The sequence below is a fragment of the Rhinoraja longicauda genome, chromosome 6 (assembly GCF_053455715.1).
Source record: "Rhinoraja longicauda isolate Sanriku21f chromosome 6, sRhiLon1.1, whole genome shotgun sequence".
NCBI lineage: Eukaryota > Metazoa > Chordata > Chondrichthyes > Rajiformes > Arhynchobatidae > Rhinoraja > Rhinoraja longicauda.
In genome coordinates this window covers 1,154,317-1,176,270 of record NC_135958.1, presented here as the reverse complement: position 1 = coordinate 1,176,270, position 21,954 = coordinate 1,154,317, and the positions used below count along the sequence as shown (strand labels likewise).

The 21,954-nt window shown below is 45.1% G+C and overlaps 1 protein-coding gene across 1 annotated transcript in view; it reads left to right on the top strand.

Annotated features, from left to right (window-relative positions):
- Positions 1 to 10,450: 10,450 nt before the first annotated feature.
- LOC144594685 (leucine-rich repeat-containing protein 36-like) overlaps positions 10,451 to 21,954 on the top strand; it is a 31,540-nt gene continuing 20,036 nt past the window's right edge. The window contains exons 1-6 of the mRNA XM_078401527.1: positions 10,451 to 10,658; positions 15,500 to 15,627; positions 17,059 to 17,251; positions 18,910 to 19,009; positions 19,934 to 20,034; positions 21,462 to 21,619. Coding sequence (XP_078257653.1) covers positions 10,586 to 10,658; positions 15,500 to 15,627; positions 17,059 to 17,251; positions 18,910 to 19,009; positions 19,934 to 20,034; positions 21,462 to 21,619 — 753 coding nt within the window. The 5' untranslated portion in view covers positions 10,451 to 10,585. The remainder of the gene's footprint in view (positions 10,659 to 15,499; positions 15,628 to 17,058; positions 17,252 to 18,909; positions 19,010 to 19,933; positions 20,035 to 21,461; positions 21,620 to 21,954) is intronic.

The following is a 21,954-nucleotide window of genomic DNA, read 5'->3' as shown; positions in this document are numbered from 1 at the left end:
CTTAAACGTTGTTATAGTACCAGCCTCAACCACCTCCTCTGGCAGCTCATTCCATACACCCACCACCCTTTGTGTAAAAATGTTATCCCTCATTAAATCTTTCCTCCTTCACCTTAAACCTATGTCCTATGGTTCTCGATTCCTTTACTCTGGGTAAGAGACTCTGTAGGTTTACCCAATCTATTCCTCTCTTGACTTTGTACACCTCTAAAAGATCATCCCTCATCCTCTTGCACTCCAAGGAAGAGTCCCAGCCTGCTCAAACTATAGCTCAGGCCGCCGGAATAGCATCTCCGTTGAAGTACTGAAGCTTCAAAACTGACCACATCTTTAGACACGTTATTTAGTGCCATTATAAAGTTGCCCAGGTTTGTTCTGACCATAAAACATCGGACAAATCTACACCAGCTAATTGTCACCCAGTCAACCTGCCTTCCGTTATCAAAGTACTGGAAGGTGTTACAAACAGTGCTATCATGTATCACTCCCGCTCCAAGAACCTTCTTGCTAGAACTTCTTCAACACAGAGGGGGAGCAGTGAGAGAGCTCTGTCTCCCTCTTTCCCCTCCCCCTTCCCAGTTCTCCCACTGTCTTCCTGTCTCCTATTACATCCTATCTTTGTCCCGCCCCCTCCCCTGACATCAGTCTGAAGAAGGGTCTCGACCCGAAACGTCACCCATTCCTTCTCTCCTGAGATGCTGCCTGACCCGCTGAGTTACTCCAGCATTTTGTGTCCACCTTCTTGCTAGAACTCAGTTCTGGACTGCACTATAGATTTGGTCTCAGCTTAGACACAGGGATGAATTCCAGTGCTGAGACGGGAGGCGTTCTCCCTGACATCAGCATATGGGACACCTATGAAATGCTTAACTCTGAAGTGGTCTTGAATATAAGTGCCTGGTACATAGCTAAATTTAAACCACAGTGAGCAATACACCATCAATAACTTTTTTGCCTTTGTGTAATAGGTTAAAAAATACCAGGACTTTCTTAATTTCTTGTGCAAAACTTGCTGTAAACTGTGCTAACAATCCTGTTCAATAACTTTCTTTGACACCAGCAGACGCCCACAGCATATAGAAAATTATTTATGGTGGAGTTATAAAATGAATGCAATAATACAGGAAATAAAAGATTAATCACATTCAGCAGCAGAATATGGCAGGTTATGAGTTGTTAATGGAGGTCCCATATTTCCATGGAGATAGACATCAACACGATCAAACAAACTGTTTTCACAGAAAAAATCTGTCCTTGTGCCAGCTTCTTTGAGATTAGTCAGCAACATATTCATACCAAATCGAGTTCATTTGGTAAAAATGTTAAGGATTTCTGCTTAGAAATCAGATAGCTTCCGGAGAGGTTAACCTCTGCCAATTCATGCCAGTTTGGGTTACATGCAGTTTTCATTCACAATCCTAATAAAAGAGTCAGTGAACTTTTTGAATGGGCAACACTCCCTTCAAATAGCCAATGAGTGGGGCACGATTATTAGTGGCTTGATACTGTACACCTGATGACCCAATGCAGGACTTGTTACAGTGCTGCTGGCATTATCTGGGCATCATCCAGAAGATGCAGGATTATTTCATTACAAAGAGAAAGAAAGATTCTAAGGGGTAGACACAAAATGTTGGAGTAACTCAGCGGGTCAGGCAGCATCTCTGGAGAGAAGCAATGGGTGAAGTTTCGGGTCGAGACCCTTCTTCAGACTGATGTCAGGGGAGGAGGCGGGACAAAGATAGGATGTAGTAGGAGACAGGAAGACTAGTGGGAGAACTGAGAAGGGGGAGGGCAAAGAGAGGGACAGAGGAACTATCTGAAGTTAGAGAAGTCAATGTTCATACCGCTGGGGTGAGGCAGAGATTGGGAATGGGAGGGGGAGTTGAAGTGCTGAGCCACCGGGAGATCAGGCTAGTTAAGGCGGACTGAGCAAGGTGTTGAGCGAAACGATCACCGAACCTGCGCTTGGTCTCACCGATGTAGAGAATTTGACATCTGGAACAGCGGATACAATAGATGAGGTTGGAGGAGGTGCAGGTGAACCTTTGCCTCATTCCAGCGGTAGTAAAGACAAACGTGGGTCCCTTGAAGGCAGAAACAGGTGAAATTATTATGGGGAACAAGGAAATGGCAGAAGAGTTGAACAGGTACTTTGGTTCTGTCTTCACTAAGGAAGACACAAACAATCTCCCTGATGTACTAGAGAACAGAGGATCTAGGGAGACAGAGGAACTGAAAGAAATTTGCATTAGGCGAGAAATAGTATTGGGTAGACTGATAGGACTGAAAGCTGATAAATCTCCAGGGCCTGATGGTCTGCATCCCAGGGTACTCAAGGAGGAGGCTCTAGAAATCGTGGACGCATTGGTGATCATTTTCCAATGTTCTTTAGTTCCTGTGGATCAGTTCCTGTGGATTGGAGGGTAGCTAATGTTATCCCACTTTTCAAGAGGCGAGAGAAAAAACGGGGAATTATAGACTAGTTAGCCTGACATTGGCGGTGGGGACGATGCTGGAGGCAATTAATAATAAGTAATAACGGCGCATTTGGATTGCAGTAAAAGGATTGGTTCAAGGGAAAAGATAGTTTATTAGAGATTGCTGTACCATATAATTTAATTATAAATTGAGAGAAAAACCATTTCAGGGTTAAATTATTTAAACATTTCTTTACACTTACATTCAACACCTTTGTACCATTCAAACTTTGTGCAAATCTTCCTGATGCCATTAAATTAAGAAATAAATGTCAGCTTTTCCTTTATACTAATATTTAAAACCCGAGGTAGTTAAAAAAACAAAATTGTTAGCAATTTTTATTCACCTCTAAATATTAAAATCCAGTTAAAACAGCAAAAATTGTTAATTGATTCACCAAACACTTTAAATATCCTGCCAAATAATTTTGTAGTACAATCCAACTACGGAATGTTTCAAGAACATCATCTGCTCAGTAGCCAATTCTTACTGGCTTCCTACTTTGCACAAGCTTTTTACTTGGCAAAATCATTTCTCTTCCTGACTATACATGTAAAAATGATTAGTGCTAATAATCGCATGTCTTAAACTAAAGAATTTTACATAACCTTTGGCAGGCAATTACATTTAAAATGAATCTGATTTAATCAAGACAATGTTTTATGAATTAATAATAGGCAACTGTTAAAACAAACTAACCTTTAAAGTAAATCACAATCTTTGTGCCCTTTAGGCATTGTCCAATTTTCAAGACTAAAGTATTAGTTTCCGGGAAAATGAAATAAGATTCAGAGCACTCAAAGGGAATAAAGAGGGCTCAGAGAAGCTTAATATCACAAATATTCAACAGACTTTATTAAGAGTAATCGCTATTTGTGACATTAGGATCTTTCCCTTTAAGATGGTTAAATACTGTAATGTGAAAGGGGAAAGATCCTAACTTCATCTTCACTGGTGCACTTTTTTAAAATTTTACAGTACTTGACTAGAGGTTGGGGAAGAGGTTAATTATAAACAAAGTCTCAATTTTGCTGCAACCAATTTAAGAAAATATATACTTTTCATAACTATTTGAACAGGTTCTAAGCATTGACACACACTTTAAATTAACAGAAATAAATATAGCAGTAGTAATTTCTATTTCAAAAAATAACAAGCACCGTGATTGAAAGCATATTGTCAACAAAGAAATTGTTCTGGATTTCCTCCATTATAACGATGAATATTCACTGCCTCACTGTTATATTTAACTGCAACTTCCAGTGTAATATGCCACACTGTGGAGTATGTAACACGCTGTTTTATTAAACTCAATAATTAAACCATATATGAGCATTGGTACAGCTCCTTTTCTTTACAGTAGAGTATTGTATTAAGGCCAGAGAGGGAAAGTTTAAAGGAAGATAGTATGGCGAGTCTGGAGGCTTGTACTTTGTTAAAGAAGTTTATTGCGGCAGCAATATTCAATTACAAAGGATAACAATCGAGATTACAGACAACCATTAACTCAAACTGTTCACATCGAAGTTCTCTTCCCACTGACTGGTTTTGGGCGCCAAAACCACCACGTGACCTTGCTGGCCAATCCGAGGGTTCGACTCTCAGGACCAATCCCTATGGTCGCTACATGAACCCCCCAGAACCCGAGGTACGGAACCTAGCAGGGAGCCGGATTTCGCGACCAGAACGAGTAAGGAGAGGGGCTGCAGGAACCACAGGAGCAGGGGGTCCCGGATCAGGGGGAATTGCAGGAGGACGGCCCCGTCGAGGCGGTTGACCGACCAGGACAGGGCGGTCCTGATCCTGTGCAGGTTTGAGCCTGGACACAGAGACGAGCTCACTCCAACCCCCAACATCCAAGGTGAAGGTGACCGTCCCTTTACGCAACACGCGGAACGGTCCTTCATAGACCCTCTACAATGGGGAACGATGGGCATCTCTACGCAGAAACACAAATTCACAGTCCTTCAAGGCAGGCGGTTCATGCACCATGGTACACCCATGACGCGAAGTAGGAACCGGAGCCAGGGAACCCACTCTCGCGCGGAGGAATGCGAAAACCGACGGAACCGAGGGCTGCTGACCAGAGGACTCCGGAAGGAAATCCCCGGGCACTCTGAGTGGTGAGCCATATACCAGTTCCGCGGACGAAGTTCCGAGATCCTGCTTAGGAGCAGTACGGATGCCCAAAAGGACCCAGGGGAGCTGGTCTACCCAGTCAGGGCCATCCAGCCGCGCACTGAGGGCCGCCTTAAGTTGCCTGTGAAACCTCTCCACGAGCCCATTAGCTTGTGGGTGGTACGCCGTGGTCTGCTGCAACCGGGAACCGTCCAACTCCGCTAGCGTAGCCCAAAGGGCAGAGGTGAACTGGGACCCCCGGTCGGTGGTAATGACGGACGGAACACCGAAACGGGCCACCCAATGGAGGGCCAGGGCCCGGGCACAAGAGGCGGCGGAGGTGTCAGACAACGGGAAGGCCTCCGGCCAACGGGTAAATCGGTCCCTAGAGGAAGGTAAAGGCCCAACTAAATCAACATGAATATGGAAAAAACGGACCGCAGGGACCACAAACTCCTGCACCGGAGGTTGGACATGCCGGTGAACTTTAGCGGTCTGGCAGGGAACACAGGATCGGGCCCAAGCGGCTACTTGCTTCCGCAGGCCATGCCACACAAACCTAGCGGCTACTAAGGCAGAGGTGGAGCGAATGAACGGGTGCGCCACCCCATGAATGGCATCATATTGGCATGCTATTGAGGGCGTGCAGCGTGGGTTCACTAGGTTAATTCCCGGAATGGCGGGACTGTCGTATGTTGAAAGGCTGGAGCAATTAGGCTTGTATACACTGGAATTTAGAAGGATGAGGGGGGATCTTATTGAAACATCATATCATCATATCATATCATATATATACAGCCGGAAACAGGGGACACATTAGAGGCAGGAAACATGTTCCCAATTTTGGGGGAGTCCAGAACAAGGGGCCACAGTTTAAGAATAAGGGGTAGGCCATTTAGAACGGAGATGAGGAAGAACTTTTTCAGTCAGAGAGTGGTGAAGGTGTGGAATTCTCTGCCTCAGAAGGCAGTGGAGGCCAGTTCGTTGGATGCTCTCAAGAGAGAGCTGGATAGAGCTCTTAAGGATAGCGGAGTGAGGGGGAGAAGGCAGGAACGGGGTACTGATTGAGAGTGATCAGCCATGATCGCATTGAATGGCGGTACTGGCTCGAAGGGCTGAATGGCCTACTCCTGCACCTATTGTCTATTGTCTATTATCAAACACCCGGCGCTGAAGGGCGGCCGGCACCACCGGCCTGGGGCGGGGAAGGGAAACATCACACCAGACTTTTGTACCCGCAGGCCCTTAAGCCACTTGGGCCAACTTCAACCCCGAAGTGGTGGACTGGTATGCTGAGGCAGTGTCCGCAAGCTCCTGGAAATCTACCTCGCACTCCACCGCTGAAATTGGGGAAATGGCTGGCATGGACAGGGCATCAGCAACGGCATTAAGCATACCCGCGACGTGGCGGACATCGGTGGTAAACTCTGAGATGGCAGTCAGGTGCCGCTGCTGGCGGGCCGACCATGGGTCGGACACTTTCGAAAAAGCAAAAGTCAATGGCTTGTGGTCAGTAAAGGCCACAAATGGGCGGCCTTCTAGAAAATACCTAAAGTGGCAGACAGCTAAATAGAGAGCCAGAAGCTCTCGGTCAAAGGCGCTATATTTCAGCTTAGCCGGATTAAGCTGTCGGCTGAAAAACGGCAAGGGCTGCCAACTGCCATCTACATGCTGTTCCAAAACCCCTCCCACCGCCACGTCTGACGCATCGACCGTCAGGGCTGTGGGGGCGGAGGCGCTCGGGTGGACGAGCATGGTGGCGTCTGCCAGAGCCACTTTAGCTGCCTCAAAGGCCGTCTCAGCGGCCGCGGACCACTCCAACTCGACAGGTTTGCCTGCGAGACACTGGAAGAGCGGACGCATGATCCGTGCCGCTGCCGGCACGAACCTGTGATAGAAATTCACCATCCCCACGAACTCCTGCAACCCCTTTACTGTGGTGGGCCGCAGGAAGGCACGAACAGCCTCCACCTTTTCGGGCAAAGGAGTGACGCCGGCTGAGGTGATCCGGTGTCCTAAGAAAGTAATAGAAGGGAGGCCAAATTGACACTTGGAGGGGTGGATGATGAGCCTGTGGTCTTGAAGCCGCCGGAACACGGTCCGTAAATGGACCAGGTGTTCCTGCTCCGAGCGACTGGCAACCAGGATATCATCTAAATGTATGAAATCAAAAGACAATTCCCGACCAACATGGTCCATAAGCCGCTGGAAAGCCTGTGCCGCATTTTTCAAACCGAAAGGCATACGCAACCATTCGAACAACCCGAACGGAGTGATCGTGGCAGTCTTCGGCACGTCTTCCGGATGCACAGGAATCTGGTGGTACCCCCGCACCAAATGAATTTTGGAGAATACCATGGCACCTTCCAGTCTAGACGAGAAGTCCTGGATGTGCGTTATGGGGTAGCGGTCTGCCGTGGTGATGGCGTTAAGGTGCCGGTAATCTCCACATGGTCTCCACCCCCCAGATGCTTTGGAAACCATATGCAACGGAGGCCCACGGGCTGTCGGACCGACGGACAATGCCCATTTGTTCCATCTTCTGAAATTCTTCACACGCTACCATCAGTTTGTCCGGCGGCAACCTCCGGGCCCGAGCGAAAACGGGGAGCCCCTCGGTGGAAATGTAATGGCAAACGCCGTGCTTTGCAGAAGGGGCATCGAAACGTTTAACGAGCAGCTCCGGAAACTTAGCCAGGACCGCAGTATACGGGTCGGTGGCCGCGACAACGGCCTGGACAGTCGGGCTGGGCGGGGTGGGAGGCGGTGGAGCAGCGGGCTCATCGCTGCTAGCGGAGGGTCGAAGGCCTTTACCTCGGACATCAGCTACTAGCGAAAAGGCTCAGAGGAAATCTGCGCCCAGGATCGCCTGGCTGACTTCTGCGACGAAAACGACCATTCGTACGTGCGGGTGCCTAAAGACAGAGACATTGCCCGCGTACCATACGTGCGGATGGGGCTACCGTTAACCGCGATGAGGGTAGGCCCTCTCTTACCCGATCGGGTTTCGAGGTCGGTCGGTGGTACGATGCTGACTATGGCTCCCGTGTCGACCAAGAACTCTGTGTCTGTGAATCGATCTCTGACGTAGAGGCGTCGGTTCTGGCCAATCGCAACTGCCTCTATGTACGATCGGCCGAGGCATTTCCCGAGAAAGTGCAAGGTGAGTGGCAGTTGCGGGCTTCTCCACCCCATCTCAGATGATAATAACACCAGCCGCGCTTGTGCGGATCTTTTTGGCGGGGTTTCGGAGAAATGGCGGGAGTCGCGGCGCCATTTTGGTGCCGCTGCGGGCTGCCCGATGGCGCCGAGACCCTGTTGATCAAATTGTGTTTTTTCGACGCCATGAGCGCATCAACTTTCTCCGCGTATGCCACGGGGTCCTTAAAAGAACAATCCGTGAGCATAAGCCTAACATCTTCTGGAAGTTGCTCTAGGAATGCCTGCTCGAACATGAGGCAATCCTTGTGCTCACCTGCCAGCGCCAACATTTCGGCCATGAGGGCGGACGGCAGCCGATCTCCGAGATCCGGTAGGTGCATAAGCCTCTCAGCTCGATCATGCCTACTGAATCCGAAGGTTCGGAGCATGAGTACCTTCAGCGCCTCGTACTTGCCCTCTGCCGGAGGGGAGGTGATGAACTGCATCACCCGCGCGGACGTCTCCGGCGGTAGGGCGCTGACCAGGTAATAATACTTTGTCTCATCCACCCAGATGTTTCTCAGGTGGAACTGCGCTTCAGCATGGGCAAACCAAAGGTGTGGTTGATGCGCCCAAAACGGAGGAAGATGAACGCTGACCGCGTTTAGCTGCGGTACGCCGGGCGTTAGAAACAAAGCAGGGGTGTCGTGTCCCTCCATGGTAGATGATCGGCTAGATCACGTCGGGGTCACCAATATGGCGAGTCTGGAGGCTTGTACTTTGTTAAATAAGTTTATTGCGGCAGCAATATTCAATTACAAAGGATAACAAACGAGATTACAGACAACCATTAACTCAAACTGTTCACATCGAAGTTCTCTTCCCACTGACTGGTTTTGGGCGCCAAAACCACCATGTGACCTTGCTGGCCAATCCGAGGGTTCGACTCTCAGGACCAATCCCTATGGTCGCTACAATAGACATAAAAAGCTGCAGCAACTCAACGGGTCAGGTGAAAAGGAATAGGTGAACAGGTGTCATTTTAGGTCAAGACCCTTCTTCAGAAGTTGAAAGGAGATGTGTTGGACAGTTTTTTAAAATGTAGCCACAGGGAGGTTGGATAAACTTGGATTGTTTTCTCTGAAATATCAGAGGCTGAGGGGAGATAGGACTAGTTTATGAAGTCATGGATTGACAAACAGAACCTTTTTCCTATGCTGGAAATATCAGATACTAAGAGGGCATAGCCTCAGAATAAAAGAACGTACCTTTAGAAAGGAGACGAGGAGGGATTCCTTTAGTCAGAGGGTGAATCGTGGAATTCATTGCCACAGAAGGCAGTGGAGGCCAAGTCAATGGATATTTTTAAGGTGGAAATTGACAGACACTTGATTGGTAAGGGTGTCGGGGGTTGTGGGGAGAAGGCAGTGGAATAAGGTTGTGTGGCAAAGATAGGTCAGCCATCATTGAATAGCAGAGTAGATTTGATAGGCCAGATGACCTAATTCTGCTCCTACAACTTATGACCTACTCTTCTATGTCCAACGTCAACAAATGGTTTCAGACAAATGAAGTTACGGATGCCAACTCTGGTCGGACACATTGCTGGAGACTTCATCTCACGACTATCCTCGAGATTCCATCACCTCCCAGTGTTGTACGGGGGGGGGGGGGGGGGGACATTGGTAACCCCTCTCCATGCCCACCTTCCCCAGGTAACAGTGCTGCCTTCCCCCAACAATTAAAAATCATAGTCTGTGTCACTTTCTGGATGATTCTTGGCTCTCAGTCAAACAGCGTTCGAAGAAAATAAACAAGCAGGTTTTAATATTTTCTCCCTGGTTGCTGGTAGCAAGGCAGCCAGGGTCTGCAGTGGTCAACCAACCCCCTGCTGGAGGTATAAGTAAAATAACTGCAGATGCTGGTACAAATCAAATCACAAAATGCTGGAGTAACTCAGCAGGTCAGGCAGCATCTCAGGAGAGAAGGAATGGGCGACGTTTCAGGTCGAGACCCTTCTTCAGACTCTGCTGGAGGTGGTCTCTTTTACAATCCTGGTTCAATAGTACATTGGCTTTTGAGGTTTCCATATCTCGAGGTGACAAGTACACGGCCAAGGTTGACTGCAGTTGGTCGCCGCCGCTGATTAAGACCCTCTTCTCACTTCATTACTGCTCATTCAGAATAGCAGGAAAATAGGAATGATTCTGCTCGTGGACAACCGAGCTGTATTGAAAGATGAGTGTGTTTATTAATACATATGCTCCCATGGTCTTCGTTGAACGCGGGGGCGGGGGGGGGGAGGGCTGGGGAGTCCCCGTGGCAAGTGCGTTTCAAAGCAATTGTTTTGCTGTGTGTAAACATAACTTTTATCTGCATTATTGGCGTCATAATATGCCACCGGTCCAGCTGCTGTGCAAAAGCCCGGGCCGCAGCGCGCGCCGCCTGTCTGTCCCAGCGGGTGGAGTGCGTGCGCTCCCCTTACCCCGCCTCGCCTCGCCTCGCGCCAGCAGCTCGCGGGGCCTCGCGCTTCTCACTCGACGCCTGAAGAGGGCGCGGCCAGCGCGCGAGCTCGGAACGCCGGTTACCCCGGCAACGGGAGAGGCCACCCGCCACTCCCCCCTCGCGTGGTTTCCCCGGCAACTGTCGCTGCTCTCCCGCTTCTCCCCCGCGCGGTTTCCCCGGCAACGTTCGCTGCCCCCTCCCCTCCCCCCGCGCGGTTTCCCCGGCAACGCTCGCTGCTCTCCCGCTCCCGCCGCGTGCCGGCGATGTTGGAGTCCCGGGCGGCCGAGTGATTAATTGAAGGGGGAGCAGGAAGGGAAGACGTGAGGGAAGAAGAAGAGGCATGGAGGCGGTGGAGTTGGTGGCGACCGAGGAATGGATCAGGAACAAGGCCCAGCTCAGCAACGTCAGATCGGGTAAGGGGTGGGTTAGAGAGAGGGGATAGAAGGAAGGGAATGGGGAGGTGGGTGAGGGGGAGAGGAGCAATAGACAACAGGTGCAGGAGGAGGCCATTCAGCCCTTCGAGCCAGCACCGCCATTCAATGTGATCATGGCTTATCATTCTCAATCAGTACCCCGTTCCTGCCTTCTCCCCCTGACTCCGCTATCCTTAAGAGCTCTATCTAGCTCTCTCTTGAATGCATTCAGAGAATTGGCCTCCACTGCCTTCTGAGGCAGAGAATTCCACAGGTTCACAACTCTCTGACTGAAAATGTTTTTCCTCATCTCCGTTCTAAATGGCCTACCCCTTATTCTTAAACTGTTGCCCCTTGTTCTGGACTCCCCCAACATTGGGAACATGTTTCCTGCCTCTAACGTGTCCAATCCCTAATAATCTTACATGTTTCGATAAGATCCCCTCTCATCCTTCTAAATTTCAGTGTATACAAGCCTAGCCACTCCAGTCTTTCAACATATGACAGTCCCGCCATTCCGGAAATTAACCTGGTAAACCTACGCTGCACGCCCTCAATAGCAAGAATATCCTTCCTCAAATTTGGAGACCAAAACTGCATACAGTACTCCAGGTGCGGTCTCACTAGGGCCCTGTACAACGGCAGAAGGACCTCTTTGCTCCTATACTCAACTCCTCTTGTTATGAAGGCCAACATTCCATTGGCTTTCTTCACTGCCTGCTGTACCTGCATGCTTCCTTTCAGTGACCGATGCACTAGGACACCCAGATCTCGTTGTACGTCCCTTTTCCTAACTTGACACCATTCAGATAATAATCTGCCTTCCTATTCTTACCACCAAAGTGGATAACCTCACACTTATCCACATTAAACTGCATCTGCCATGCATCCGCCCACTCACACAACCTGTCCAAGTCACCCTGCAACCTCATAGCATCTTCCTCACAGTTCACACTGCCACCCAGCTTTGTATCATCTGCAAATTTGCTAATGGTACTTTTAATCCCTTCAACCAAGTCATTAATGTATATTGTAAATAGCTGTGGTCCCAGCAACGAGCCTTGCGGTACCCCACTAGTCACTGCCTGCCATTCTGAAAGGGACCCATTTATCCCCACTCTTTGCTTTCTGTCTGCCAACCAATTTTCTATCCATGTCAGTACCCTACCCCCAATACCATGTGCTCTAATTTTGCCCGCTAATCTCCTATGTGGAACCTTATCGAAGGCTTTCTGAAAGTCGAGGTACACCACATCCACCGGCTCTCCCCTGTCAATTTTCCTAGTTACGTCCACAAAAAATTCCAGAAGATTAGTCAAGCATGATTTCCCCTTCGTAAATCCATGTTGCCTCGGAACGATCCTGTTACTGCTATCCAAATGCTCCACAATTTCGTTTTTTAGAATTGACTCCAGCATCTTCTCCAACACTGATGTCAGACTAACTGGTCTATAATTTCCCGTTTTCTCTCTCCCTCCTTTCTTAAAAAGTGGGATAACATTAGCTAATCTCCAATCCACAGGAACTGATCCTGAATCTATAGAACATTGGAAAATGATCACCAATGCATCCACAATTTCTAGAGCCACCTCCTTAAGTACCCTGGGATGCAGACCATCAGCCCCTGGGGATTATAAGAAAATAACTGCAGATGCTGGTACAAATCGATTTATTCACAAAATGCTGGAGTAACTCAGCAGGTCAGGCAGCATCTCGGGAGAGAAGGAATGGGTGATGTTTCGGGTCGAGACCCTTCTTCAGCCCTGGGGATTTATCAGCCTTTAGTCCCATCAGTCTACCCTACACCATTTCCTGCCTAATGTGAATCTCCTTCAGTTCCTCCGTCACCCTAGGATCTCTGGCCACTAGAACATCTGGGAGATTGTATCTTCCTTGGTGAAGACAGATCCAAAGTACCGGTTCAACTCGTCTGCCATTTCCTTGTTCCCCATAATAAATTCCCCAGCTTCTGTCTTCAAGGGACCCACATTTGCCTTGACTATTTTTTTCCTCTTCACATACCTAAAAAAGCTTTTACTATCCTCCTTTATATTGGCTAGTTTACCCTCGTACCTCATCTTTTGTCCCCGTATTGCCTTTTTAGTTATCTTCTGTTGCTCTTTAAAAGAGTCCCAATCCTCTGGCTTCCCACTCTTCTTTGCTATGTTATACTTCTTCTCTTTTATTTTTATGCTGTCCTTGACTTCCCTTGTCAGCCACGGGTGCCTCCTACTCCCCTTAGAATCTTTCCTCCTCTTTGGGATTGTTCCCAGGAATACCTGCCATTGCTGTTCCACCGCCTTCCCTGCTAGGGCCTCCCTCCAGTCAAATCTGGCCAGCTCCTGCCTCATGCCTCTGTAATCCCCTATGCTATACTGTAATACTGACACTTCCGATTTTCCCATCTCCTTCTCAATTTGTAGAGTAAAACTTATCATATTATGATCACTGCCTCCTAATGGCTCTTTTACCTTGAGTCCCCTTATCAGATCAGGTTCATTACACAACACTAAATCCAGAATTGCCTTCTCCCTGGCAGGCACCAGTACAAGCTGTTCTAAGAATCCATCTCGGAGGCACTCCACAAACTCCCTTTCCTGGGGTCTATTACCAACCTGATTTTCCCAGTCTACCTGCATGTTGAAATCTCCCATAACCACCGTAGCATTACATTTTCGACATGCCAATTTTAGCTCTTGATTCAACTTGCACACAGTGAGGGGATAGGGAGGGGGAGAGGAGCAAGGGGAGGTGAGAGAGGGGATAGGGGGGGAGAGAGAGGGGGAGTGAGAAAAGGGAAGGGGAGAGGAGAAAGGGGGGGAGGAAGGGAAGGAGAAAGGGATAGGAAAGAAGGAGGGAGGGGGGCGGAGAGAAGGAAGGAAGTGGGCCACATAGGAGATTAGCGTACAAAGTTAGAGCACATGCATGGTATTGGGGGTAGGGTACTGACGTGGATAGAGAACTGGTTGGCAGACAGGAAACAAAGAGTAGGCATTAGCGGGTCCCTTTCAGAATGGCAGGCAATGACTAGTGGGGCAAAGCTCGATGCTGGGACCGCAGCTATTTACAATGTACGTTAATGATTTGGATGAAGGGATTAAAAGTAACATTAGCAAATTTGCAGATGACACAAAGCTGGGTGGCAGTGTGAACTGTGAGGAGAATGCAGGGTGACTTGGACAGGTTGTGTGAGTGGGCAGATGCAATTTAATGTGGATAAATTTGAGGTTATCCGCTCTGGTGGCAAGAACAGGAAGGCAAATTAGTATCTGAATGGTGTCAGGTTAGGAAAAGGGGAAGTGCAAAGAGATCTGGGTGTCCTTGTACATCAGTCACTGAAAGTAAGCATGCGGGTACAGCAGGCAGCGAAGAAAGCATGTTGCCCTTCATAACAAGAGGAGTTGAGTATTGGAGCAAAGAGGTCCTTCTGCAGCTATACAGGGCCCTGGTGAGACCACACCTGGAGTACTGTGTGCAGTTTTGATCTCCAAATTTGAGGAAGGGCATTATTGCTATTGAGGGAGTACAACTAGGTTCACGAGGTTAATTCCTGAGATGGCGGGACTGTCATATGTTGAAAGAATGGAGCGACTGGGCTTGTATACACTGGAATTTAGAAGGACGAGAGGGGATCTTATTGAAACATATAAGATTATTAAGGGATTGGACACGCTAGAGGCAGGAAACATGTTCCTGATGTTGGGGGAGTCCAGAAACATGGGCCACAGTTTAAGAATAAGGGGTAGGCCATTTAGAACGGAGATGAGGAAAAACCTTTTCACCCAGAGAGTTGTGAATCTGTGGAATTCTCTGCCTCAGATGCCAGTGGAGGCCGATTCTCTGGATGCTTTCAAGAGAGAGTTAGATAGAGCTCTTAAAGATAGTGGAGACAAAAGATATAGGGAGAAGGCAGGAATGGGGCTGATTGTGGATGATCAGCCATGATCTTCCTTGCCAAAAGTTGTTTCATGTGGATTTTCACATTAACAACATTGTGCAGTGGTTCGAGCAGACTGTTTAGTTCTCTGCCTTAAAATTCTGCCTGTTTCACTTTCTCAAAACAACTGTTTGAGAGTATATTCAATGGTCTACTTCAAAGTTTTTGCAAAACTAAATTGCTGCAATGTTTATACAGATACTAGAACAGGATCGTCCAGTTGGGCCCAAAGCTCTCCTGCAATGGTGTAGCACCCTCCCCTCCGCCACTCCCTCCCCCCCCACTCACCCACTCCATCCCCCCTAAACCCCCTTCCCCCCCCTCCCCCACTCACCCACTCCATCCCCCCTCAACCCCCTTATCCCCCCCCTCCTCCCCTCACCTCCACCCTCCACTCACCCACTCCATCCCCCCTCAAGCCGGGCCCAGGATCTTGGTGATCCTCGAGACTGTCTCCTCATTCAGCAGCAGCGGCAGCTCGACAGCGACAGCCGTTGCTTTGAGTGGGAAGATCCCCCCCCCCCTCAATGGCCCCCAGTCCCACCACTCGGGCGGGTCCCGTTGTGACGTCGAACGCGGCTGACGGCCAGGGAGAGCGGAAAAGGGATTTATTAAAGTTTAAAAAGGTGATTTTGAAAGTTTAAAAAGTAAAAAACTTTAAAAATATAACAACCACTTGAACCGCAGGCCAATGGTGAGTAAGGTGGGCCTTAAATTGTTGCACTATCATGTACCGTTTTGACTGTCTTTCGGGAACAAATATATCCACAAACCCACTTATATACAAGATGAAAGTTTTAGTAATATATAGATGAAAGAAGCAATATATATTGTATTTTTAGGAACATGTAAACAATCAATAAATAAAAGAGAATTGCAATTGAACTATTTGCTTTCTCCTTAGATGAAGTGGAGTCTTTGTCACTGCAGGGAACCTACAGTGACAAAATTATGTCTGTTGGGGATGCTTTTCTGAATTTCAAAAAACTGAGGTCTTTAGACTTGTCAAGAAATTCCATTGTCAATCTTGGGGTAAGTTTGCAGTTCTTCCTCAATAAGTAAGGTCCTCCAATTTTATATCTGAAGTATGGGTTCATAAGTATTTACAATCTTAATCCAAATGATTAATGGAGTTGCTGGCTCGAAGGGCCGAATGGCCTATTGTCTATTAAGTTTAAGGTTTCTCTTTTTAAAAAAAAGTATATTTGTAAGGATCTAGAATGGCTGTTGGTACCAGACGTTAAATATTTTTATTGAAGCTCTGCAAATGACATTGGATGATGCTACAACAATAATCTATTTCAGTTTGATGATTGGATCTAATGAACCAAAACTTCTTGGGGGAATTGAGGCAGCTTCATGCTGATTTGTGGCCATTTCTTAGCGTAAGTGCTTTTCACACTAATGTTCCTAAACTTGAATGCACTATTTTCCCCAAAATTACCTCTCTTTGAAGTTAGTGGAAGGCAGTTGATGTGGAGTATCCACCTGATTAATCTAGATCAGTATGTCCTTTCATTTAAATGGAAATGAAAGGCTGAGAGGGACCTCAGTACTGTGGAGTATAGAATGCTTAAATTCTTTTAATAGTCTAATTTTAAAGTGCTTTTAAACATTTAAATTTTATTTTATATTTTAAATCATTAAAACAATTTAAGACATTACAATTCTCTCAATTAATAGTTTTTGAATGCTTTGAATATCAGGGACATTCAAAGTCGCGGAAAGATATGTTAGTTGGCTAAGTTTATGGATGATCCAAATCTAGTATTTCCCGTTGTTTCATGGCAAAGCTTGTTCTTGTCTACCTACATGAAGGCATCATGTCACACACGGCCCTGCCGTCATGCAATACCTCATAAATTGTGATTAGATGCATTTGGGTAACAAGTTGACACAATCAGATCAGGAAAAGATATGTACATATTCCCACATAGGCCATGGGTAAATGTTGACATTTGGCTACAGGCAGCAAGTTCAGGCCCATAGCTTGGATGTCTAGAAACCTTATGCAGTTTGCCATTTCCGCAGTGTCAGCAAACAGATGTTGTGCTTAGAAAGATTCTGTTCATGTGTGCAGCAATGTAGAGATGGGTTTGGGGTGTTAATTTTTAACAAGGCTTCTCGATAATTATATCGGGGAATGTATAGGAAATACTGATTCTCAATTTCTTTTGGTGCAAAATTATTTTTTAAAACAAAAGCATACTTTGGGGCTAAGTTTGTATTTAATAGGAGTGCTCTTGATCCAGAACTGATGGGTAACATTTATTTTTAAGAGATTTCGCAATCGAAAATGGCTGTTTATCTTTACTGATGCTGCCAGATTCATAGCATAATTTATTTTTTTAATTAATCTAAAATGTTGAGGTTCTGTGCTTGGAGAAAAATAGAAGTGCATTATTAAGTTTAAAAGTTTCAATTGTTTTATGAATTACTATTTGTAGGTTTTTCTTTTGATAGGGTTTGGAGAGTTTGCATTCACTGGAAAAATTAAACTTGTATTATAACAATGTGCCATCTTCGAAAGAAATTTCCAGTTTGCGACACCTAATCAATTTAAAAGAGCTTGATTTACGGCTAAATCCAATTACCAGGAACGAAGAGAATTATAGACAGTATGTAATACACCTGTTGCCAAACTTGAAGAAATTGGGTAAGCACGAGTTATTTAACAACCGATTATCTAGTAAAAAGCTTGAGTTTGTGACATATTGACCATGTTGATGTTCTGTAACTACTGCTTGAGATTGCACTTGCATTAATTGTTGTGTAGCTAATCGCCCTGAGTTTAATTACAGTATCTATCTGGCCAGAAAACCTGATGGTTTGGCATCTGGCTCACCAAACGTTTGCTGCACTCACTTTGGCCTTACTAGGACTCCCAATTCCTTAGCTTCCATTCAATTCATCAGGGTCCCCTTTCTCACATTCTCTTAAAATTCTCCAGGGTCTTTGTTTTCTGCACTCACTGTAAAATTGCAGGGATCACGGGGAAATTTATTGCAAAACTTTATAATGTCTTAAAAAAAATGGAATTAAAAAAAGGGTTGGGATATTGATATAAATAACATCCATTAGTCCAGAAAATCTGCTGGTGTGGCACTACCAAAGGCCCAAGTCATTGGAGGTTTACTGTAGTTGTCTTTTGTTTTAGTTAATTATAGATCAAAGGAGTAATTGTATCAAATGTCCCTAATAGTCATATATACTGGCAACGGGTCAACAAAATTCTAATTTGCAGCAGCTTAACAGGCCCGTTAATGCAATACTGCACATAAATATAATAAAGTGCTTAGTTGCTGAGGTTAGTGTTGTATAGTGTTCAAGAGCATGGTAGTTGCTGGAAAAAAAGATATTCTTAAGCCTAGTAGTTACGGTTTTCAGGCTGCTATACTTTTTTCTCGAGGGTAGGAGTGAAATAAGTGCATGCCAGGGTGATGTAGGTCTTTGATATAGGCTACCTTTTTTGAGGCAGTGCCTTCTATAGATCCCTTTGATGATGAGATCAGTACCTGTGATGGACCAGGCAATATCTGCCACTCTCTGTAATCTCCTTCATTCCTGAGCTTTCGACTTGCCATCCTAAGCCGTGTTGCAACCAGTCAATGTGCTCAGTATCATACACCTGTAGAGGTTCAAAACATAAAATCTCCTCAATCTTCTAATGAAGTAGAGACGTTAATAAGCTGATACGAACAAATGAATCAATAGGTAGAGTGCGATGCCAGTGAGATTATGGGTGTGCTTGTGTAGCCATTTAAAGTTAAATCCTTTGTAGTCAAAATAAACTTTTTTGTACACAAAGCATTAACTATTTTTTTAATCTATATAGATAAAAATGCGTTAGGGAATGGGGTGGGAAAAGGGAGGAATAAGAAGTTTAAATCTATCCAATTTTTTTCAATGTATTGTAAGATCAGCTTGAGGAGTTCCAGGTCTGCAATGTTCATTTCAAGCCAGAGAAAGGCTAGTGAGATTAATTCTTGTTTTATATTCCACAATAAACATGCCAGTGTAAGGTTATCTGAGAAACAAATTTGATTCTCGATTTGCTGCGATTATTCTTCCACAGTTTAGCTGATAAATCATGTGCAGATAACAAACACTCTAGTTGTTTAGGGTTACAGTTAAATAACTGCCAAAGCATTCTACTTGAATTAACGGAAGCAGCCCTTGCATAATGCCATGTCATCCAGAGATTGTAATTTAATGATGTACTCATTTTTAGTCTGGTTACCTCTGAGTAATCATTTACACCACTAATTGTTCTTTCCATGTACTTTATGTCCAAATATTACTTGTCATCAACAGATGACAGACCTGTTCGGGATAGTGAGCGAAAAAGTTCCCAAATTCACTTCAATTCACAAGAGCAAAATGGGACATTCGAACTAGATAAAGCAGATGAGAGGTCAGGAAAAAAAATCTGTTCTATATATACATATATGTACATTTATCTAAAAATGTACTTGGGTGAATAAGATTTTTATTAATATCCTTGGTGCTTTTCAGATTTATGAGTTTTACAAATAAATCTCTTTATCTTATATGTCAAACATGATAGGAGCAGAAATAGGCCATTCGGCCCATCAAGTATACTCCGCCATTCAATCATGGCTGATTTATTTTTTCATCCTAACCCAAGTCTCCTGCCTTCTCCCCATAACCGCTGACACCCATATTAATCAAGAATCTAGCTATCTCTGCCTTAAAAATATCCATTAACTTGGTCTCCATAGCCTTCTGTGGCAAAGATTTCCACAGATTCACCACCATCTGACTAAAGAAATTCCTCCACATCTCCTTCCTAAAGGAACGTCCTTTAATTCTGAGGCTATGACCTCTAGTCCTAGACTCTCCCACTAGTGGAAACATCCTCTCCACATCCACTCTATCTAAGCCTTTCACTATTCGGTAAGTTTCAATGAGGTCCCCCCTCATCCTTCTAAACCCCAGCGAGTACAGGCCCAGTGCCGTCAAACACTCATCATATGTTAACCCACTCATTCCTGGGCTCATTTATTATTGCAATTCTCTGATTGTTTGATAAAACATTTTTAAATGGCTTGAAGAAGAATGGATGATTGTTTATACTATTTAAAAAAACAGAAAATGACTGAATTGAAAATGAATGAATTACTCAGTAGAGTCAGTCATCTGTAGGAAGACTGAACCCAGCATCCTTCTGCAAATGCTCTGTAACTTGCTGTGCAGTTCCAAAATTTTCTGGTTTTATTTTAGAGTACCTTCTTTGTTATTTTGTTTTGTATGGATATTTATTATGATTGATGCCATAATGAAGCTGATTTAACCTTGCTTCTGTTGTTAATTTCAGTGACCATATAAAGAAGAACTTCACATATGATAAAGGTGATCAGGATTCCATGAATCCATCAATGAAGTATAAGTGGGATGCTGCATCAAATATTAAAACTGGTAAGAGATACATTGATTCATATTTGACCATTAAATATGTCTGCCACAGATCTTATTGAATAATTAATTCACTATTTTGGTTTACTCAGCCAGAACTGGTTGAGAAATGTAAGCTATTCCTTGAAGGGCTGCCATTTCCCAGCATAAGTGCCGACAAGTGTGAGAAATTCATGTTTTAGGAGCAGAATTAGGCCATTCGGCCCAACGAGTCTACTCCACCATTCAATCATGGCTGATCTATCCATCCCCCATTTTCCAGGCTGCTTCCCTGAACCTTTTACACACTTACTAATCAAAAAGCTATCAATCTCTGCTTCAAAATTACCTGGATTTGACCTCTCAGCTGTCTTGCATTGAATTGCATAGATTCAACACCCTCGGACCAAAAATAATTCCTCATCTCCTTTGTATAAATATGTCCTTTTATTCTGAGGCTATGCCCTCTGGTCCTAGACTCTCCCACTAGTGGAAACATCCTCTCCACATCTACTCAATCTAGGCCTTTCATAATTGTAAGTTTCAATGAGATCCCCTCATCCTTCTAAACTCCAGTGAGTTTTGGCACGGAACCATCAAATGCTCATCATACATTAACCCAATCACCTCCAGGATCATTCTTGTAATTTGACGTATTCCACCGGATGCCGCTGTCAGCAAAGGCCAGAGATGAAAAGGAGACAAAAGGCTGTAAGATAATGTGAGAAAAGGCATGAAATGAGAGGAGGGGATGTAGGTAGGAGATAGGATAATGGCAGAAATAGGTGCAGTGTATCCAGATTTCTCGCGGAACCCCTAGCGACCTCTAGCGGAACCCTAGTGTTCCGGGGAAGCCCAGTTGAGAAACGCTGGCCTATATTATGAGAAAGCTTGAGTGTAGGAGTAATGATATCATACTGTAATTATACTGTGATTAAATAGAACATTGTTGGAATACTGTGTCTCCTTACTTAAAAGTAAATTCACTTAGTTGTTTAAATATGACACACTACTTACTAAACCAGTTCATATGCAGACCAACTTGTATGAAAATTGCTGTTGGATTACTTGCAAAAATGCATGTAACTTAATTCAGTTTTTATAAGGTTGGGATATTTGTCTCTAATTATCAATTAAACAGTAGCAACTTATGATCCTGATCCTCACAAAATGCTGAGGATGAGGCAGCATCCCTGGAAAACATGGATAGGTGACGTTTTGGGTCGGAACCCTTTTTCAGACCCTCATTTCCTGTTGGAACCCTACTTCAGTCTGAGGAAGAGTTCCGACCCGAAACGTCACCTATCCATTTTCTCCAGGGATGCTGTCTGAGTTAATCCAGCAATTTGTCTTTCTGTGCGTATTTCCCCTTTGGTTGGGCACGGCAATAGTTTAAATAGTTTGAGGAGCTTTATATGATCGTTTTTGTAATTTTCTTTTGTTTCCTGTAGATTTGAAGGAAAGGTGGGCACCTCATGACTTTCAGATGGTGAATGAGCATCGAGAATCTGCTTGCAATCGGCCTCCATTATCAACTCTTTATTCTGCAAAGGATGTGAAGGATACCAGAGAAAATGATGTGTCTAGCAAGATGAGTTTAGACCCTATGGTATGATCATTTGTTAATTAACCTAGCCTTTTCAGCATTTACCAGTAGTTCTTTTAAAATTGTTTTTAACAAGTATATCTTTTTGGCAACCCAATTAAATAAAAGTTATATGATCAAGTACTTTGAGCCAATACTTTTGTTACTTGCAAAATTGATTGAAGGTTGCAATAAGTTTTTTTAAGATCAGTCAGGATATTCAGCTTGCAATCTAAACATAGTCTAAGATAAAAATCTGCTCAGTTGATGAAAGCCAAAACAATAAAAGTTGGAACTCTATCTTATTGTCTCTCAGTAATGTCATTGCTATTTGTGAATCGCTCCTATGCGCATCATGA